This window comes from Erpetoichthys calabaricus, chromosome 11 (assembly GCF_900747795.2).
Source record: "Erpetoichthys calabaricus chromosome 11, fErpCal1.3, whole genome shotgun sequence".
Classification (NCBI taxonomy): domain Eukaryota; kingdom Metazoa; phylum Chordata; class Cladistia; order Polypteriformes; family Polypteridae; genus Erpetoichthys; species Erpetoichthys calabaricus.
In genome coordinates this window covers 2899700-2922672 of record NC_041404.2, presented here as the reverse complement: position 1 = coordinate 2922672, position 22973 = coordinate 2899700, and the positions used below count along the sequence as shown (strand labels likewise).

Below are 22973 nucleotides of genomic sequence, written 5' to 3'. Positions count from 1 at the left end.
ATAGCTCAGTTCCAAAGAGCTTCGAAGAAGGCGTTTTGCCCAGTGTTAACACCGTACCATAAAACCTAAAATGTAAAAACAGGGTTACTCAAAAGCAACACAATGGAAACGGCAACTTCTGTAATTTGGGGTAAGTTGGCGAATATGCAGCTAAAGAACAAAGAGGCCTTTAAAGCTTTATTGCTTGTAATGGACAAACAGCCCTAAACCAGTGCTGAGGTATCAACGGATCACTTCACTTTGGCCTTGGTGGGTAGTAAGGAGTAAACGCATTTCCAACTAATTTAGAACGAATACTCTGGGAATTGACAGTTAATCATACTGTCTTCCTTGCTCCAATTACAATGCTGCCCAGTCCGAAATTAATTCTATTGTATATTTTGCGACTGTGGTAAATGAAAATATTTTTAGCAGATAAGAGCTCCTGAATGTTTCAGCTGTTTTTGTGTTATTTATTTTTCAATATATTAAACACTACAGTACTTTATAACGACTGCACAAACGTTCAAAGTGTGCTAAGCTAACTGGTTATCGTTGGTGCTGATATTTGTGCATTGGTGTTATTCGTTTTTTTTTTGTACAATAAATAATAAACAAAACTTACATTTTTATCATATACTTAGTTTATATGTTCGAATTGGGGGGGAGTGTATAGAAAATATACATCCCCAGTGCATTAAAATGTTTCTGAATTTCAATGAGAATTAAATTGCACTGTTTTTAATTTTTCAGATTGCACCGCTAGGGCAAAGAGTAAAGTGAAACTAGTACGGTTTACCATCAAATTAAAATAATTTCATGGCGTCACTGACACGTACAGTTTCTCCTAAGACAAGGTTACGGGCCGGGGAGTGGAAAAGAGAACCTTAACTGGGTCAAAGGCATGTACAGTATATCTCATCTTGTTGTTTATTAAAAAATATCCATTTTAAAATTTGGGGTGTTCAGTTTCAGACAAAATTCAGGAGTACCCATTTATTTAATACGTGCTTTATTTAGTGAAATCATAAGCTCATTTAAAAGAATATTTAAAATGCTGCTAGAAACTCTAGAACCACTACGCATTATAGTGCCACGCCTTTCGGTTAAACGTGCATTGCAGGTGCAGCAATGGAGAATAACGGAAACGCTAGCGACATCGGAGAGAGAGATCCACGCAGGTATCAGTTTCAGGTGAAACTAGGGGGGTGGCATCACGCAGCGCTTTGTCAGCTTACCCCCCATGCATCCCCTCCCTCTCTGTCTGATCAGATCCCATGTGCACGTTGAATGAGTGGGGCGGTGCTTCAATCAGCATCACCGTTATAGCAGCACCGATTTCAAGCAAGAAAGAAAGAAAGGATTCCCTTTACCCCCAGCCCCCCACCCTGCACGCACTATTCAACGATACGTGCAGTCAAACAGCTGAAGGTCCAGCACATTGCGGGTCTGCGCTTCCCTGAGCAGAAAAGGGCGGAGAGCAGACAGGGCAGATGCCAAGGACTGGGTATTGAAAGCTAAGTGCCTTTATAGTTTTGAACTGTAAGGATAACGACACGCTAGCAAAGCTGAACTCACATTTCCCTTCCGAAAAAACAGTCTATCCAGCTCTTTAAATTCCTAAAATCTCGAGGCGTGCCAGCTAAAAATGCAGAAGGAGGACGATCTAGAGGAAGGGAAGCAAGAAGAAAAGAAAGTGAAAAAGGAGGTAACATTCTTTTCTTTTAAATTGCACAGGAAATATTTCTGCAGTTAATAGTAATACATTGTATTTAAACCTGCCATTTATTTTATCTGTTGAAATGTGTGAACACAAGTGCATGTCCAATCCATATAAATATATGCGTGTGTGCAAAATGAATGGAGCGTACGTCATAGACGTCAGTGAAAATTAGGCATTCTGTGCAAATGAAAACTGATGTAGCAAAATTTGCCGTGACCCCATTAAAAGGGTGGCAAGGAGTTTGCAGCAGTCTGCATCCTCCTTGCTACTAATGCTTAGCTATATTTTCGTTTAGGTAATTTTTATACCACCCACTTGTCTGGTAGCTTTCTCTTTATTAATGCTTTAGGATGCTGTATAATTTAGAGCTTTGTCATGAAACCAATTTGCAGTGACATTTACTCTGATAAAGTAAATAAAATATATCTATTCATTCTTCAACGCCTGTGCTAAAACGAATTACGGCCAAAGCATAGATCTCCGTCTGTTAGAGAAATAAAGACATTCACTTTGATAGAAAGTATATCTTATTTTTAGCATTTACATATTTTGCTGTCCCAACAGCTTCACAATAAATTGTCATGTCCTTAGGTATAAATAAGGATTACATGATGTATTTTTCATTTTATTTGTTATTTAATTTCTAATCTGTTTCATGGATGATTTAAAAGACTTTTCTTTTGGTCAATGTCTCTATGGGTGTTTCTCAAGGCACCACTGGCTTTCTTCCCACAGCAGGTTAGAAAATGGATGGATGCATAAGATGTGTTAAGTGTATTTTTTATTCTATTGCCCAGCTACCACATTTGTCAATGGATACAAAAGGCAGTATTCTCAGTAATTCCAACTCTTTAAAATGAAAGGAGTTTTGGAATGTGGGTTACTGTGTCTAGAAAAAAGAATCTTAAGGGCAGCCTTTAATTTGACATATTCATTGTTTCTTATTTCAGGAAGCCAACTGACAAACAGAAATGACAAGGAGAGTAAACTAGTTTAAACTACTTTATGCAATACACTATAATTTAAAAAAAAAAAAAACTGAAAGCATTGTTTTCAACACTCCTAATGAAATTCCACTTGTAAAGCCCCATGTTGATTTTTCTATTTATCCTACACCATTAACTTTGCAATAGTAGTGTGAAATTTCTTTTTTAAAAGTAAAATCTTTTTTTTCCTTTATTAAATTTATTAAAAGGATGTAATGTTCCATACAATTAAGTTAAGCTTAACCATACTAAATTTAATTCAACCCCCACTCATGTAAAAGTAATATCTTTAATAATAATTTAATCTTGAAATTCCTAGCTGAATATTATACATATGTTGATATTAAACATTGGCAATAAACCTTAATGAAATAAAGAGATATATTTAAGCTACAATGGCTTAGCACAGACTGTAACCCTCACATCATAAGTTTAGCAAATGAGATGAAACCATTATGTTCATCAACCTTATGTATGTTAATCAAACCACTTAGACTGCATGAGCTCCAGTTACAAAATAAATGTATGTGCACAGCAGGACTATTGTGGTGATTCTGCATAATGTTCACTAATGTAAAATGAGATGTCATATGAGTTAATTAAGGTAAATCTACCTATCAGACAGGATGTTACCTCAAGCTGGACTGTAACAGTCAGGTGTCTATCATTTGTATCTGTGCACTAGCAGCTCTTCTTTTTTTACATGATTACTGAGGATCTGCACTGGTATCCAGAAGGTTGCCAGTTCAGATCCCCATTACTACCAAAAGAGATCCTACTCTGCTGGGCCCTTGAGTAAGGCCCTTAACCTGCACTTGCTCCAGGGGTGGTTGACCCTGCACTCTGACCCCAAGGGGTATGCGAAACCTAACAAGTTCCTAAAAAAAACAAAACTCTCCAACTGCTTTATTAAATGCATCTACCCTCCTCACATAACTACTGGCTCAATCAGTTATAGCATTATCTGTGGATATGCTGCAGTTTAAGGCTTGTGCTAGTGAAATGTGTGTGTGTGCAATTCCGAGATTAAAGATTTAGGTATGTTTGAATGTAGCATGGTCGTGATCATGACATTCACGTATATGAGTGTATTAGGAATAGCAACACCTTTCAGGCTTTCATGTACAACTGTGTCAGGAAAGCACTGAACATGAGCAAGAAAACATCTAGCTAAAAAGGTGGAAACAGATTATTGATTAAAGGGGGCAATAGAGAGTAACATGATTTACACAAAGTAACAACTGACTGCAACAGTGGTGCTGGAAAAAACATTGGAATGTAAATTGCATTTTGTAATGGACAACTTATGGAATTTAAAGACATAAATGAGTTTCAATTACTGTCAACAAGAACAACGAGTAGTTGCAGTGAACTAAGGAATATAGACATCTTAAAATGAGAAAGCCATTGTCTGGCATGATGAATCCTAATTCTTGCTCATTTAGGCTACAATAGAAGACTAGTATGTGGCAAAATTTCTTTGAGTTAATCCATCCATCCTTAATGCTGTAGGCAGTGTTGGTTAGAGGTGGCCATACAGTGCTGAATAATGTATTTTCATGATACATGTGGACTTAGTTGAAATAAAAAGCAGCTATACTTCAAAAAAATGGAATATCTGCACATCACTTTAGATCTGGTGCTTCCCTTTGTGGTCTTTTGTGCTCTTTATAGCAATACTGTGCCCATCTGCAATTTAGCTATTTCTTAAAAATAATGGTCCATGCTGAAGCTAGGAAAGTCCAAAAATGGTTCCAGAAACATTGACAGTGCATTTATTTCAGTCCTTGGTATGATATTTAATAAGCTACTTGGGGTAATTTAATCTAAAATGAATCTGGGACATATTGGAGTTGACATGTGCCAGTGCTGCCCTTTCAACATATTGATGGGTCCATACCCAGACAAACTAAAATTTCTCTGAGGGCAAATCATTAAGTAGGTGTAGTCACTTGATTTTTAAGCTGCCTTATGAATATACTATACTTCCAGTAATACCCTAGTTATACCACAAGTTACAGTCATCGAATTTTCTGAATCTAGTTATTCCAAGTCATGTTGACATAGATTCAAATCATATCTAAACAGACACAGATACAAGGCAGAAAACAAACATGATTAAACACCAGTTCATTGCTGTCCATGTTCACTCATACTGGGACACTTTAGATTCGCCTAATAGCGACGTCTTTTTGTAAATGGGATGTGAACCTATGCAGACTTGAAGTGAATATTTAAATCTTCACAGACTGTGGCCATTTTAATATTTCAGCCCAGTCTCCTGGATTTGTGAGGCAGCACAGCCCCCCACTGCATGCACACCTCCTGCCCCCAATAACAATAATTCATCACCCAGTTTTATTAAATGATTACAAAATGAGTTGTGGCTAACTTGACTTAAATCAGAGACTTTCATTAATACATCGTAATCTGTTTATTAAACAAAGAATTTAAACATTTTTTTATTATGCAAGTGGCTTTGAAATGAAAATTTATCAAATCGCTAAAAATAAAATGTAATATAACATTAATTGCGTGCTATGGGAATACTGTTTTGGGAAGCATCCTAATTATTGGTGGTCGAGAAATGGCTCAATTAGAAGTGTGCATATCTTTTGCAGATATATTGCTTGCCAGGGACCACAACTGGAGATCTGTTAATTACACACCTTGTATGCATCTCTGAGACCACCCCAGGAGTTAACAATTACAAGTTCTAGCTTTAGAAACACTACAGACTGAATGAATGAAATGCAGAAAGTAACATTTTCTTATCTTTACAGAAGTATACTTGTAAAACAAAAACACAACATAGATTGTCATGTTAGTTGGAATTTAATCATTCACATGTCTTAAAACAGAAACACTTGTTCAGTGTACTATGAATAGTAATTTATCTGTGAGTGTACATGAAGCAAAATCCTACCAATAAAGTAATGCGACAAAGTTAATCAATAGAAATGATTTTCTCTTCAAAATAATTTAAATTTTGTACACATAGAACTGTTCAGATACAGGAATATGAGCTTTTATACTGAAAATATTAGTACAATTATCTATTTCTTTTTGGTTTTAAAAATAAACAGATATGCACCTGTTTAAGTCCATCCATCCATGCATCCACCCATCCATCAGTCCCTTTACTTTACATGCCTATTTTCCCCTGATCAGAGTAAATGGGAGATGGAGCCAATACCAACAACAACAACTAGAATATAGTCACTAGTCCTCAGGATATGTTAGCTGATTACAGGGCATACTAATTTACATCAGGTCAGTTTAGAACTGACAGTCAACATAACATAATATTTCTCCAGCCTGTGGGAAAAAGCTGGAATCTTAATCACATCCTATTACATGGCTTCTTGGCTGTGAGTACAGGATCAAGTGGTATGATATAGAAATGTATTGTGCTGCTGAGTTGCCAAGCTTTTAACATAATTTCAATTATGAAAAAAAAATATCCAGCCATGAAGTCTTCCGAAACTCATAACCTGGTTTTAGCTGAAAGGCTCTTAAACTGCAGAGCAAGCTCTAGCTTGATCTTTTTATACACGACTTGCTTAAACAAGGTAGACAACCTCTCTCTGCAGTTGAACTACAATTTAATTCCAAAAAATGAAGCCAGTTATTGCTTGTATATTAAAGTGTATTAATTTTATCTTTTTTAATGGGTAGAATATATCTCATTGTAAATCAAATGAGAACTACCAATATGTATAGTAATTTAGTTCAGCAGACCTTATACAGATATGATTCATCAAACTGATGGATTTGGTCTGGGCTTGAATGCTTTATAATGATATTCTTTTTTTTTTCATTTTTTTAACTGTAACTGTAATTGCAAGTAGGTAAGTTGTCTACTCATCAGTCCATCCATTTTATTTTCTCGTGTTTTTCAGCAGATACTTATTAGCATATTAAAAAATAAAAGCATATAAATAAGATTTTTATTCAGTTCAGTTCATTCACTGATAAGATAGATTAACAAAAATAAAACAGTAACAGGAAAGTACAAATCCATTTAACATTTATGCATTTAAGCATAGTTTATTTAAGCAGCAGTACAGAGATCCACACATTTTCTCTCCACTGATCTCAGGGGAAAAGAAAATTAAGACATTCTGGTCAGTTGGCAAAGGAGAAGAAAAAAGCAAAACTCCAGTTAACAAAATTCCAATGAGAAAAAGAAGCAGTGGCCTTCCACCGCTCTTTGGAACAAAAAAAGTAAAGTCTGGTTGACTAAACTGAGGTGAGTAATTTCCTCTACCATGCAACATATAATAATACATAAATACAACACATAGTGGATGACATCAATGTAGTATAAATCAAGTAATGGTTTAATGTTGTCTCTGTCAAAGCGGAAGCCTTAAGTTTCCAACAACAGTTTGATTAAGGGCAATGCTACCACCACGTGTCACAGTTGAATAGATTAACTGCCAAAACAATAAAGTATACATTACCTCAGTAAGTGAATTACTAAATAGTATACAATAACTTTGGTGACATCTCTGAATAGAATTGTCCTCCTGTACTTGTAGAAGAGAAATGACTTTGTGATTGAGTCAGTGGCAGAAGTGAATGTTGAATGGAGACATCTGGTTTTGAAAGATAAATCAATAAATAATTCTTTATTAATATCCATGATTTAAGTAACTATGCCTTACTACAAATGAACATACCATAACGTATATGGTAAGCTGAAAACTTTATTGATGTAAGCAGAAATTGTATTTTTTATTATGTTCAGCATATTGCTGTAGAATGCATTTTATTTTCCAAGTTTTTGTGCTTTTAGAATTTTTACGATCTTATAGTGTAGACAGGTATGGTAAAGTATTTATTTTAAATATGTAATATGAACATCAAATATTAGGTTGTATGTGAAATAATAGTTGTACTGTAAACACAACACTTACAGTAAAGATAAAGATCATGTTGGTAACTTTTGTCTTTAATAATTTCTACATTAGAAGGCAGAATGACGTTTTCCTCAGTGTATTGAGACAACCTGCACACTAATTAGTTAAAAGTCAGTGTGTGTATCTCCCCTGGCTTCTGTGTTTAGCAATGGCTGGATAAAACACTTATTTCTCCACTATATTACCACCTCTGGTTGCAGACAGAACATCATTAGCCTTAGAGGAAACAAAGAAAAATATTTCTTGCTGCAGCAGGAAAGCATTAAAGATACATGCAGTGCTACTCCTGATAAACGGTAACTAGGAAAAACTGCTAAAGCACAGCTGTGAGAGAGACCCTCATGCTTTAATTCCCTCCCCTACAGCGGTTAACAATACACAGCATTCCCACTGTTACCTTGCACTGTATACCAAAAGGTGTGAATTCTGTGGGGCAAAACTGCAGCTGCTGAGCTTAATTCTAACCATTTCTTTTGTTCAAGGATGAATTCTTTGCTTTTTTGGAGCTCATATGTTTTATTTTTCTGAATTAATCTCTTGGTTTCAATGTAGGGAGGTGTTTAGTACAAAATATTGTTTTATATACAATTAATGGTTCATTTTCCTTTTGCTGCTTTTAAAACACTGGTGTTTGGAATTTCTTGTGGAGCAATTTTTTGAAGTGATGAGCTCACAGTTCAGATTAGTTCTTGAATGCAGCGTGCATTGCTGTCTGTTTGGGATAGTACAAAAAATAGATGAATAGAACAGGAAGAACTCAGGCTGCTCTCTTGTGTACCAAGAGTCTTGATGAAAACACCATCTTGCAGGGGGCAGGCACTGCCTGAAAACTGTTTTTTTATTTCACAGCTTTGGCTAATTACCTCATTCTTCCACATATACACACATGCCTCAGAATAGATAATAGAAGGACAAAACACTCATATATTAGAGAAAATTAAACTCAGCTTGACCTCAAATGCTGACTTAACTTTTTGAATCAGACAAATGTTGGACAGCTCAGTGAATTCCAATAATACAAAATTCAGATGATAAACTACTGTCATAGCAATAGTGCTTACTACCTCCTCTTTTTATCATTGTTTCAAATGTTGTTTAAGGAAATAATTTTAATAAATGATGCAGTTGTCCCAAAACCACATCATTGTCACTGCTTTTATTTTCAAAAAGAAATTTCCAACAAGTTCTTGGTTATATAAAATATTTTGGGCTTGACCAATTCTGTCTCACTTTTCTGTCTGCTTTCTGATATTAACACTTGAAAAGGAGCTTGTTATACAGCAAAAAGGTGACTTTTTTTTATAGATTTTAAAATCCCTAGTACAAGCTAAAATACTTTTATACATGTGTGTATAAAAGATTGACAAATCTATGTGTAAATGTGTAAATAAGGAAAATATGAAGCATATACTGTATGTCTGGATAATCATATAAAATGAAGTTTTGATTATTAATTACTGCATACTACAGCAACCACACATATCTCCACAGCATTATATGCTGCTAAATTGCAGTGAGTTCAATTAAAAGCAGGAACTACCTTCCTGTGCTGAAATTAGTTGGAGTATAATCATCCCAGGTTCACAGCAGAGAAACAGCATGGTAACATCCATCCATTCATGTTTTTTTGGACCTGTTTAGTTCAATTTTAGTTTTGCATGGAGCAGCCCAGGGTCTAAAGCTGGATTCTACACTGCACAGGTCACCAGGTAATTGTAGGGCCAATAACACACATTTCCAATGTTTTTGCTGAAAAATCTTCTCAACATCCCTTATTTCTCTTTCCCTTGTCTAATAAAACATAATTTAGAAAAGTGGCCTGGGTAGGATATTGCGTAATGTATATTAGCTGGCCTTAAAAATAACTGCACTGGAAATTCTGACACATTGATATTAAAAAGTCCTGCGGTGGGTTGGCACCCTGCCCAGGATTGGTTCCCTGCCTTGTGCCCTGTGTTGGCTGGGATTGGCTCCAGCAGACCCCCGTGACCCTGTGTTCGGATTCAGCGGGTTGGAAAATGGATGGATGGATGGATGATATTAAAAAAAAAGCCAAACTGCATACTGGTGCAATACTAGGACCACATCACAGTCAGCAAAGATTCCATAGAGAGATCAGACTTACCCCAGATTTATAAACATGCAGCAAAGCAAATATACATTGCTAATGGGTGGTGATCATTGCTTTGTTCAGTCTTTGTAGTATCAATCATAATATAACTTAACCCCAGATTTACTTAATCCAATTCAGCTTTGTAGGAAACTGAAGCCTATCCTGGAAACATTAGGTATAAAACAAGAACCAGCCATAGATGATAGGCCATTGTCTATGCAGGATCCATCAAAAACACATTCACATGAAGTCAATTCAGAATTGTTAATTAATCTAACACAAATTTATTTGAGGATGTGAAAGGAGTACCTTGAGCAAAAATAAAGCAGAAATGTGAAAAATGTGCAGGTTCTAGCCAGATAATGACTGAGTATGGAATTTGAATGCAGGATATTGGATCCACGAGGAGGCAGGGTTATTGTGCCATCATAGTATCAATCAATCAGTGTTTATTTATTATAATTATTATTTATTATAATAATAATTTTTATCATTATTATTATAAAAAGATTAATAGTATGCACTATTATAAGTCAGATGACATGGTGGCATGGTGGCTATCATTACTACCTCTGAACTCCAGACTGCTGGGTTGGAAGGTCATGCTTAAATATTGACCGTGTGAAAATTTGCACATTTGTCCAATATCTGTGTGGCTTTATATTCGGGTACTCTTCATTTTCTTCCAACACTCAAAATGATGTGCTTGTTATTTTAATTGTCAGCTCTAAAAAGACCCTATGTCAGCGAGTGTGGGTGTGTTTGTCTGAGAATACCCAGTAATAAACTTGTTTAGGGTTATTTGTCACCTTGTGATCAATGCTGCTGGGATATACTGTGGTGCCTGTGACCCCAAACTGGATAAGCATGATAAAAAAGACACTTTAAATTATTATTTTTTTTAACTACAGAGAAAAATTAGTTTTGTGATTATGCTGTGCACATTGTGCAGTTTTAATTCAGTTTTTTATTTCTTTATTATTTTGTTAAAAGCCAAGTTTCCCCCTGGGGACAAATGAAGTGCTATCTATCTATCTATCTATCTATCTATCTATCTATCTATCTATCTATCTATCTATCTATCTATCTATCTATCTATCTATCTATCTATCTATCTATCTATCTATCTATCTATCTATCTATCTATCTATCTATCTGTAGAGTAATTGAAATCTGTGCAGTTTAAAATACTGTTTTCGATACCAATACACTAGAAAGACTCTGCCCAACAATGCTCACCATTCCAATCCATTTATTTCCGCCAAAACAACATCAAGTCAAGTTTTGAAGGTTTCCTAAAGTCTTACTGTCTACCATACTACTTGATAAATTATTCCATGTGTCTATGGTTTTGTCTGTGAAGGAAAAAGTTCCTAATGATTGTGAAATTTACCCTTAACAGTCCTGACTCACTGTACTAATTATTTTCATAATTCTGATCACTTCAATCTTGCCACTGCTTAATCTCCTTTTGCTTAAACTAAAGAGGTCCAGCTGTTTTAATCTTTCTTCGTGACTCATCCCCTCAGTCCTTGAATCAGCCTAGCCACTCTTCTATGGACTTTTTTCTAGCTCCTTTATTTCTTTTTTTAACTCTGAAGACCAAAAATGTACAAAGTACTCCAGATGAGACCTCACCAGTGTATAATAAAGCTTGAGCATAACCTTCTTTGACTTGTACTCTACATTTCATGCTATATAACCTAACATGCTGTTAGCTTTTCTAATAACATCTGAATGCTGTCTGGACGTTTATAGTGACAAGTTCACTAAGATTCCTAAATCCTTCTCAAGGTGTACTTTCAATGTTCAGAACTTTCATTGTGTATTCAAGTCTAACAATTTTACTTCCTGTATGAAATAGCTTGTGTTTAATTACATTCATTTTCATCTGCCATAAATCTGTCCAAGCCTAACAGATTCTAGATTATTTACTAATCTCCTAGCTTGGTATTATCTGCAAACATGTTATTTAGATTCATATCCAACTCATTTGCATATATTAAAAATAGCAGTGGCCCTAGCACTGACCCCTGAGGGACATCACTCTTAACTTCCTCACACCATCACCCTCTGCTTCCTGTATTTAAGCCAATTCTGCACCCATCTACACACTATATCCTGAAACCCCACTGCTTTTAGTTTGATGCCAAAACTATTGTATGAGACATTAATCAAATGGTTTTTGAAAGTCAAGATAAATAATGCCATATGCACCACTCTGATTGTATCCTCTTATTGCTTCCTCATAGAATTCCTGCATATTAGTAAAACACGACCTCCCTCTTCTGAACCCATGCTGACTGTTCAGTAAAACACATGCCATGTGCTGCTCAATCTTATCCTTAAGAATTCATTCAGTTAATTTACTTGTGATGTACAGTATGTTAAGCTTACATATAGTTGGATCTGCCTGGTCACCCTTTTTATTTAATGATATACTGTAATATTTTCCATTTTCCAGTCCTTCGTAATTTCTCTAGTGCGCAGTGATTTCCTAAAAATATCCATCAAAGGTTTATATATACTGTATGCTCACCAACTTCCTTAAGCACTAGAGGATAAATATTGTCTGGTCTTGGTGATTTGTTTGATTTCAGCCTATTTAATCTGAACAGTACTTCTTCCTGTACAATTTCCAAATCACTCAGTACCTCCTTAGTAGTCTCTGTTATTGGTGGAAGGTTATCCACTTCCTCACATATGGAGACTTCACAAAAATGTAAGTTAAGAGCATTTTCTATTTCACTCTATATTTTAATTCCCAGTTTACTATTTCTGATATACTTCATCTTCTCCCTGACTGTTTGTTTTTACTAAAATACTGAAAGACTCTGTTTGAGTCATCTTTTGCCTTATCTGCAATATTCTTCTCTGACTGCTTTAAGCATTGCCCTATGATTCACGTTGAAGTTACCATTCTTATACGCCTTGTATTAACCACTGCAGAGTTTGTATTTTTGCGTGACAGTACTAGTACTACTCCTATTATATTTTAGATATAATTCTCCTGCTTTGTGTTCAGCTTTAGATCTAATTCTCCTGCTTTGTGCTCAGCTTTCTGCCCCAGGTGACTTTCATACAGGGTGTTACAGAAATATGAGCAGTTTCAGATTCCCTTTGGACTTTCTGAGGCCACATCTGCCTGGCATTTAAGAGCCCACCTTTGCTCTAGACAACAGAAGCACAGCTGAGAATTTCATTTCCCAACAGGCCATTGTGTGTAATACTCATAAAATGTATGTATACATCGGCCAAAACAGACTCTTGTTAAAAAGCTGATAGATCATTTCACATGGTCGAATATATATGATTGCATTGTTTCAATATACATTTACCAGCTGTTGCTCTTTTAAGATATAATTCATGGAGTGAAAGTTGTACATTTTTCCTTTTTAACACATTACGCTTGTACATCATATTGCTGTTTTTCTTCCAGTGTCTGTGTTGCATATAAACGTACACTTGTAGCTGCAACAGAGAGTCAGGTGTTACTTGCTGCCAGTTACTGTCAGCAATTGCCAGATGCTAAATAATAATTGGCAATAATTCATGGTTACGTTTACTTATAAAAGGTTGTAGTGCTTTTGAATATTAGCATATTACTGCACTATAATTATAGACCTTCTGTACTTAAAAATACTGTAATACCACATTTAATGTAATACTTGCATTAAATAAAAATATGTCAAAATATTCACACCTTCCATCTTGAAATGGATGATCATTAACAAATAAGAATTGACACCCTTAATAAACCTTAGAGTTTGATGATTGCATAAAGCAGGTTTATAAGTATTAGCTTCCAAAGTGAGTCTGAAGCTCACCGTTTCGTTTGGATTATATAGCTTGTGAAGAAAGATAGTGCTGGGAGCCACTGAGGCATACTCCTAAACGTCTTGCACTTGTAACTCTTTAGGAGGACCTTTCCCTACTCTCTCTCTCTCACTGTCTTTCTTTCTGTCTCCATCTCTCAAGTCATCAAGACTGGTATAGTTTTTGAAGTGGCACCAGAATGGCTATGACAGGTAGTTATTATAGCTGTTCATCCTGGTCCGTTACTTTAGAACTATAGAATTAAGGTAGAAAGATTAATACCACTTTACTAGCTAACCCAGTCCAACAGTTTAATGAATCACATCTGTAAAGAGTCTAGCATTTCAATCTAGTTGCAGAAATGTTATCTAATTGAAATGAATTCAAGAGTGTCACTGCAGTCCACAATGTCTATGATGTCGTTTGTGACTTGCTCATTCAAGGACATCATTCTTGTTAATTTACATTATTTATTTCTGCTATCATTTTGTTACATTAATTAGGGTAGATGACACAGTATTTAACGGACTCAAACAAGATTAGTACTCTGTCTATAATTCCATCCATCCATCCATTTTCCAACCCGCTGAATCTGAGCACAGGGTCACAGGGGTCTGCTGGAGCCAATCCCAGCCAACACAGGGCACGAACCAATCCCAGGCAGGGTGTCAACCCACCGCAGGACACACACAAACACACCCACACACCAAGCACACACTAGGGCCAATTTAGAATCGCCAATCCACCTAACCTGCATGTCTTTGGACTGTGGGAGGAAACCGGAGCGCCCGGAGGAAACCCACGCAGACACGGGGAGAACATGCAAACTCCACGCAGGGAGGACCCAGGAAGCGAACCCAGGTCCCCAGATCTCCCAACTGCGAGGCAGCAGCGCTACCCACTGTGCCACCGTGCTGCCCTCTGTCTATAATTCTTTTTATTTAATATATTTTTTTAATTAAAATTTTAGTTTATTTACTCATAGTGTCAGTTTGTCTGTCACATGTTCACTTGCACATCATCATTTGAACATCTTTGTATGATGTTTTTCTTTTTAACATATGCTGTTTATATGTGATGTGTTCTGTTATAAGCAGCTCCAAATCTACCAGGTCAAATTAAAGTACATTAAGTATTGGCGAATAAAAGTGATTCTGATTCTGAAGTGCCATCTGTTGCAATGAAAAATGCAATATTTTTCATTCCAATGGATTTTACACCTACATGAATTACAAAATACATTCCAATCGATCCAAAAGAGCAGGCATTGCGTAGCCTAATGACTGTGGGCAAAGAGGAGCACAGTACTGCCTCTTAGCATTCAATGTTAGAATAAGAAATGGATAAAGATTATCCAGCACAATGTGTCATGAAAAGGATTAGTCATTTTGTCATCATCGTATTTTGTATGACTATCTCTAGTGAATCTTGAGTCAGCCTTGCTATAACAGGCCTCCCTAATCAGTTTATTCAGGCTTCTTGCATCCCATGAGCTGTTATTATTCTTTTCAGTTTACAACAGTACACTAGCCACCATGGAGTAGTAAAACATCCCAAGAAGCTTGCCACACACATTAAAGGACTTGAGCCTCTTCAAATGTAAGAGTCTTAAAAATATGAAGAGACTTGCTGCTTCCAGATAAAGGCACTGCCCTTTCCTATGTCCCCTTTATTTCTGCCCCATTAAGAATAGTAGAATAATCACACTCATGATGCCATCTATAGATCATCGATAGACTTCACTACTGAGTCTGATGCAGCAAAGAAACACATACGGTATATATTCTGCATCTATACTGTAAATCCTGTGTTCTGGGCCAGGAATTCAGGTGATAAATAGGCTTCATTTTAGTCATAATAATAATATCTATGTTTTTAACATGGAGATAGCTCTCTAAACCATTTGCTTATTCCTATTTTTCCTATTGTGATCCTGTCCAGAGATGGTTACTTCCTTGCACCCAATATTGGACAAATAGGCTGCCAGGTCTTGTGTCCCTAAATTGATTTAAGCAAGTTTGAAAATGAACATGTAGAAAGATATTCCTATCACATTATTCAGCCACATCATTAAAACCACTGACAAGTGAAGTGAATTAACATTGATTATCTCATTTAATGGCACCTGTCAAAGGATGGGATATAATAGGCAGCAAGTGAACAGTCAGTTCTTGAAGATGATGTGTTGGAAGCAGAAACAATGGGCAAGAGTAAAGATCTGAGTGAGTGACTTTGACAAGGGACAAATTGTGATGGCTAAATGACTGGGTCAGAGAACCTCCAAAATGCCTGGTCTTGTGGGGTGTTTCTGATATGCAGTGATTTGTACCTACATGTATGAAACAGGTCCAAGGAAAGACAACTGGTTAACTGGTGACGGGTTCTTGGAGTCCCAAGACTCATTGATGCGCATGGACTGCGAAGGCTAGTCTGTCTGGTCCAGTCCTTCAGTAGAGTATATGTAGCACAAACTGCTTAAAAATTTAATGCTGGCTATGAGAGAGGGGTGTCAGAATGCACAGTGAATCACAACTTGTTGTGCATGGGAGTGCGTAGCCATAGACTCATCAGAGTGCCTATGCTGACCACTGTTCTTTAGCAAAAGAGCCTACAATGGGCATGTGAGGGCCAGAGCTGGACTATGGAGCAATTGAAGAAAGTGGTATGGTCTCATGAATCACATTTCCTTTTAGATCATGTAGACAGCTGGATGCTGGATAATTACCTTGGGAAGAGATGCGCTATGGGAAGAAGGAATTGTGATGCTATGGAAAATGTTCTGCTGGAAAACCTTGGGTCCTAGCATTCACATGGGTTTTACTTTGACACATAACATCTATCTAATGTAAAGATTGTTGTAGACCACATACACCACTTCAAGAAACAATATTCCCTGATGGCAGTGGCCTCTTACAGCAGGATAATGTCATCTGCCACACTACAAAAATTGTTCAGGAATGATTTGAAGAACATGACGGAGAGTTCAAGGTGTTGACTTGGCTTTCAAATTCTCCATATCTCAGTCCAATTGAGCATATGTAGAATGTGCTGGAAAAGCAAGTCCAATCCATGGAGGGCCAACCTCACAATTTACAGAACTTAAAGGATCTGCCAGAAATCAAAGGACACTTTCAAAAGTCTTGTGGAGTCTATACTTTTCTGGGTCAGGGCTGTTTTGGTGACACGGGGGGACCTACACAATGTTAGGCAGGTGGTTTTAATGCTGTGGCTGATTGGTGTGAGTTGGCATCATTGCATGGTCTCAGAAGCATATTTGGATATTTGAACTCCAGCATTATAATAATCTTTAGTGCCCTGTGTTTGTCATTTCCAGGGAATAATTTACTTGTGACTGCTTCAGAAATAGTACCTGAGAGCACTGTCTATATGTAGCAGAACAGAACTGTGCCAATTGTCTGTCATAACTGCATATACTGAATGGTGATGTGATTTGCATCAAATGACGATGGGTAACTTGTTGTTGGCACTAGGTGTAACTGACAGCAACAGAGCAATCTCATCTTTGAATGGTTAATGGCATGAACTCTTTTAATTGAATGAACCTTTCTAAATAGGATCAGTTTGTTGGCAGTTATAAAATGTTAACTTGTCACTTAAGCAGTAAAAAATGAACACAGTCTGAAGGGTCTGGAGAAGAGGAAAGTTATTGGTCTCTGCTATTCAATCACAGCTTCAGAGACCAGGGTGTGAATCCTGGCCAGCTTACTGACTATGAGCAGTCTATATATTCTCTCCATGTCTGGGTGGAATTTCTCTGATTGCTTTGACTTCTACCTACATGACAAAGACAGTAATTTTTAGCTAATAGATGATTCCAGACTGACCGAGTATGAGTGGGTGAAGATGTTTGTACGAGTGTGCCCTGCAATGGACTGGCATCTCATCTAGCATTTGTCAGTTTCTCATGTCCAGTGTTGCTAGGAAATGCTCCAGCTCTCTGTAAATGTTTAAATTTGTGATTATTTGCTCTTTATATTCAATCCATTCATTTTAATTCCCACAAATCAGCTCAATTTAATGAAAATGATAATGAGTGTATCCCAGAAACCCTGTATGCAAGGTGGGAATCAACACTGGATCAGGTTCTAACCCATTACAGGGAACACTTACACACATACCCACACTTACCCAAACAAGGCCTATTTAAGTTATATTTAAATTAAATTAGCCTGAAGTGGACTTCATTTAGAGAAGGGGCAGGGAAAAGGGACTTCTGGGCATCTTTGTTTAGACTGCTGCCCCCACGACCCAGATCCAGATATGCAGCAGTACATGCATGTATGGATGGATATACTGTATAAGTTTATTTTTCTATATAGACATTGCAACAAAAGATGGCATCCCCTTGATGTCTCCCAACACTTGGAATGATTTCAAGGAAGTGATAAGCAGGGAGAACCCAAAGTTTAGAGGACTACTAAAAAATAAATCCAGTTAACCTTGTGGGCTGTTCCCATGCAAGCCCTACCTGTCTATTGTGCGGTGGGTAACCAAATATTACAAACATTACCCCCAATCTATATAACCATGGACTCCCTCCCTCCCATCAGTGAGCCTTTATTCCATCCCTTCTCCCAACTCTAGATGCATTAGGACCTGCAGCCAGTGGTGGCTTTAAATTTTATTACTTCTGGCCATGCATTAGAATTAATTCTGTGGTCAAGATGACCCATCTTTTTAGTACATGGAGGTAAACCTACTTTTTAGGGTCTTCTTTGGGCACAGGGTACTATGGCAGATTGGCTCCATGCTCCCACTCTTGTCTAGGAGCCTGTTGAACCTGACACCATTGATAACGTCACACACTAGAACTGCTCTTTCCATGCTACCATGCCCCCACACAAAGACGCAAGTGCGGCAATTAGAACTATTTATTTAAAACAGCCATCTTTCTCAGCCATGGACCTCACATTACCACAACTATACCCATAGATGCCTATTCTTGATCCCTACAATGACTCGGGAGTGTAGTTTAAATGCCATCTTTGCCAGAGACTTAATGAGGAGAGCAGAGGTCAAAAGCTTATTGGCAAGAGGAAGAAGAGACTGGGGGCCAGAGAATGATGGGGAGTAAAAAAGAGATAAATCCTCTGTTCCATTAGAAGATTTCAAGCCTTTGTTTAGAGGACCTGGTTGGGAAGATGATTTTTCCTTTAGCGTAACTATTGTTTTGTCAATTTGTGTTCGTCCAGTGTTTATCCCTACCTTTTTGTCTTTTCTATATTTATTAAGTACAATTTCTCTGGCTGTTTTGTTCTTTATGAGTAACTTTATTTTTTTTGTTGTTTTTCAAGTCACTTACTTGAAACTTGGCACAGATTACTTGACATTCGTCAGATTTTTGGCATATTATCTTCAATCTTGTACCACGGAGAGCAGCAGGGACAGCCTGAACTCAGAGTATGTAATAAGAAAGTGGTGTAATAGTTAGCGTGCTTGCCTTTTAACTAGTTAAGAGTTTGATTCCTGCTCACTGCATGGACATTTTTCTTTAATTAAGCATTTCCCTCACTATTTTGCTAAGGCTCCAAGATATAATTGGTGGGGCCATATTCTCTCCACAAATATAATTTACCACCATTGCAACCTGTCTGGCAGGGCTTATTATACAGTATTTAAAGCTGCATAAATCAGATTTTTTTGACATATAACTTTTGGCCTTACCTTCCTAGGGGGTGAAAGGAACAGTGAACAATTGTACTCCCACAGCTCATTCAAATTTCATGATAAAATGTGATCACTAATTGTGTGTAGTCTAAACACAATATTTTTTTACATGTACAGAGAAATTTAAAAGTAATACCCAGGAAAAAGCTGCCAAAACTGAGTGAGAGTTTCAAAATAATGAGTGGTATGAAATACTAAAGTGTAATCTATCAACAGAGAAACAGCACCACACATGATTTGATGGTGGTGTGATGGATGCTTTTTTAACCACAAAATCCACTGATCAATTCTTGCCTATTACATTTAAATTTTCTCTTTAACCAATTTCTTTCCTCGCATTTTTTGTCATGTTACCAATGTCTCCAGAGTTATTTATTCTGATTTGGGGTTCTTTGCACCAATAGGAAAAGCCAAGTATATGGGCGAAGAAGCCTTCCAGGACCAACAAGAGTTAAGTACTAAATACAACAATTTTAATGGTAATAAAATTAGGTAATATCCATCCATCTATTTTCTACACCTCTTTTATCCTGAGCAGGGTCATGGGAAGCAAGAACTTATCCCACCAAACACAGGGTGCAAGGCATGAAGAAATTTCTGGATAGGACAAGGGTGAACACACACACATACATTAGGGCCAATTTAGCAGCCCCAGGCTTGCATGACTTTGGACTGTGGGAGAACACTGGAGCACCAGATTGTGAATATATAATTTGTAATTACTTTTTACTTTTCCATCTTTCCAATCTCATGTGGGCAGCACTAGGCAACTCAGCTAGTTTTTTAATAAAACACATTTAGTTTGAGATATTTTGGCTGTCTGATGTTGTTCTGGGTGTCAAGGGATTGAAAGACGATTTTATGTACATTATAGGCAGTATATTTATACATACATATTTGTATTACAAAGCAGATATGACATTTTGATGTAACTTGTGAAAAATCATGTATCAGTGCAAACCTCATCACAGACTATATTTGTTATTAGTAATGTTCATGTAGGCTATTGATGTTTATGCTGTGGAGATGATATTAAAATGTACTTAATCAGTAATTCTCTTATTAAAGGTTTGTTCTTGTTTTCTTTGATGACTAGACTGCACTTAAAGATGATCTGACAAAGAAAATGAAGTAGCCCAAATTAACAGACAGTTTTATTTGCTAAAATTTACTATGGCATTGATTCCGCTTTTTCAAAAGTTCTGATTATGTGATGAGACTAGACTGAATATTTCAAAGGTCATACTCTCTATCCATTTATTATCCAAGCCAGTTAATCCAGTACTAGGTTTCTGGGAAAGGAGCCTATCCTGGTAGAATTGGGTAAAATAATTGTGAACCAACTTTAAATGGGATGCCCATTCATTTCAGAGCAGGTTCACTTTCACATTCACACAGGCACACCCTTACATTTGGGAAACTTACTGAAATAATCTCACATGTGCATCTTTGGGATGTGGGAGCAAATATGTAGTTCCTGGAAGAGAAACAACACACAAAGAGAACAAAGATGTTACTAGTCTCCTTCAATATTTTCTCTCTATTTAAATTACATTAAAATTACGTATATTTTTAAATTACAGCCTATACTTAATTGCCAATTCGTTTTTATTTCTAAGGTGCATTGTGATTATTCTGGGGTGGCACATTGGCGCAGTGGGTAGCACTGCTGTCTCACAGTTAGGAGACCTGGGTTCGCTTCCCAGGTCCTCCCTGTGTGGAGTTTGCATGTTCTCTCCGTGTCTGCGTGGGTTTCCTCCAGGTACTCCGGTTTCCTCCCACAGTCCAAAGACATGCAGGTTAGGTGCATTGGCGATTCTAAATTGTCCCTAGTATGTGTGTTTGTTTCCTGCCTTGCGCCCTGTGTTGGTTGGCATTGGCTCCAGCAGACCCCCGTGACCCTGTAGTTAGGATATAGTGGGTTGGATAATGGATGGATGGATTGTGATTATTCTTGCTTTGGAACATTCTATAGTATGTGCTATAAAAAAGATTGCCTACTGCTATTTATATGAAAGAGGATTATCAACTGCATTATGGTAATTTAAGTTCCCTTAAGCCAGGAAATAAAAGATATCTGTAGTGGATGGAGAGTGTTATGAAATAGAGTTCTAAACATAGCAAAATAGGTGTGAGGCCTCCAAAGTATAGCCAGGCCATGACGTTCAATAGCCAACCCAGAAGAAGCTCACCCAGTCTAGCGTACTCCTCACAGGTATCTACAGGCATTGGTCTAGCTGGGCCCAAACAAGGAGGAAAAATAAATTGAAATGTCCCACGGATTGACTGTAATCCCCAAGTTTGTAGATGGAAGGGTAAACAAAGGATGTTTATAAATAGAAGATTTATTTGACAAAAACAGAAAAATGTAAGCAAAATGTTCAAAAAAGCAAAAAGAGTGAAAAAAAAGGATGTGCCTAAAAGGCATCCTGAAGGTGAATAAGTCTCAGTAAGAAACTCCAGAAACAGTCATGAAAGACAGAGCAGACAAAGATCAAAAACGCCAATAAATCCAGCAAGAAATAACAATACTCACTATAAGACTCCTTTCTCACAATGATCTACTAATCTGAGACTTCTCTACTCTAGCCTAAATAGCCAGAGGGAGGTCTCAGGAGTGGTGTTATGAGGGTAGCACCACCTCCTAAGCCTTCACCTAGAAAGTACAAGGAACAGAGGCACATTTAACTGGCTGTCAATCTGTCATGCAATTACTACTGTCACACAAACTACTGGGAACAAAACCTTGAATTTGGCTTTAACTGAAAGCTTATGAACTAATCTGTTTTGGAAATTCAAAACATTTTAGGTACCATCTGTAAGTGACCTGTGGTTGTGTGTTTATTATGGAAAAAATGATTGACAAAGTAACTTAGCAGAAAAAAAGAAGAGCAGCAACATCTACTGAGTGTCAAGCCAACCATAGAAAACATTTATGTGACCAAGAATACTGTAATAGGAAGTAAGAAAAAGAAGAGCAGCAAAATCTTCTGGCTGTCAGGCATATCAGAGAAGGTAATTAAGTGATGAAGACCAGGAAAGAACAAGCAGACAACACCCTGAAGGATACACACAAGCAAGAAGTAATTCTGAATATAGCCTAATATGTTCTGGAAATTTGAAAAATTGTAGGTCGTGGCAACCTGGTGGGCAGAAAAAATTACTGTAATCAAAACACTGCACCTGCAGACCCATCTATTGATAATCCTCCAGGACATGGTACATATGTGTTCAGAATTTGTAATTGAAGTTTAAGCATTGTATTTATTGATTATTGAACATCAAACTTTATTAAACATCCATAAAGGATTGCAAAGTGACTTGTGGTCATGTGCTTATGGCAAAGTGAATGCCAAACCAAGTGATAACAGCCATAATGTCAGAAGAAAAAGGGGAGCAGTAACATCTGCTGACCATCATGCAAATACCACTACTTAGCAAAGTTACAACAGTGACGTGATCAATGTCAAGCTGCATAATTTTAGTGTTGAAAAAAAAAAAGAATGTGTTAATAATAATAATAATAATAAATTTTGCCAAAACAGAAAAGTTCCCTTTGTTGTGAAAGAGCCACCTGATGATATAAAATGCATAATGACTTCTAGAGTAACTGAAAGAAGTGACTTATTAGAAAGCATAAGAATATGAACAACTCCTTATCTTTAACTTGGCATTCTTTTGCATTTTATTTTAGGATTGTGGGCCTGTGTATTTCAGTAGCATGAAAATTATCATTACCATTT

At 36.9% G+C, this 22973-nt stretch overlaps 1 protein-coding gene across 3 annotated transcripts in view; it reads left to right on the top strand.

The window, feature by feature from the left end:
• The first annotated feature begins 1103 nt into the window (after window positions 1–1103).
• shtn3 (shootin 3) overlaps window positions 1104–22973 on the top strand; it is a 136892-nt gene continuing 115022 nt past the window's right edge. For 2 of the 3 annotated variants that reach the window (XM_051933828.1, XM_051933827.1), the window contains exon 1: window positions 1104–1687. In XM_051933828.1, the coding sequence (XP_051789788.1) occupies window positions 1628–1687 (60 nt within the window). In that variant the 5' untranslated portion in view covers window positions 1104–1627. The remainder of the gene's footprint in view (window positions 1688–22973) is intronic. The other variant, XM_028812632.2, reaches the window with a different exon arrangement.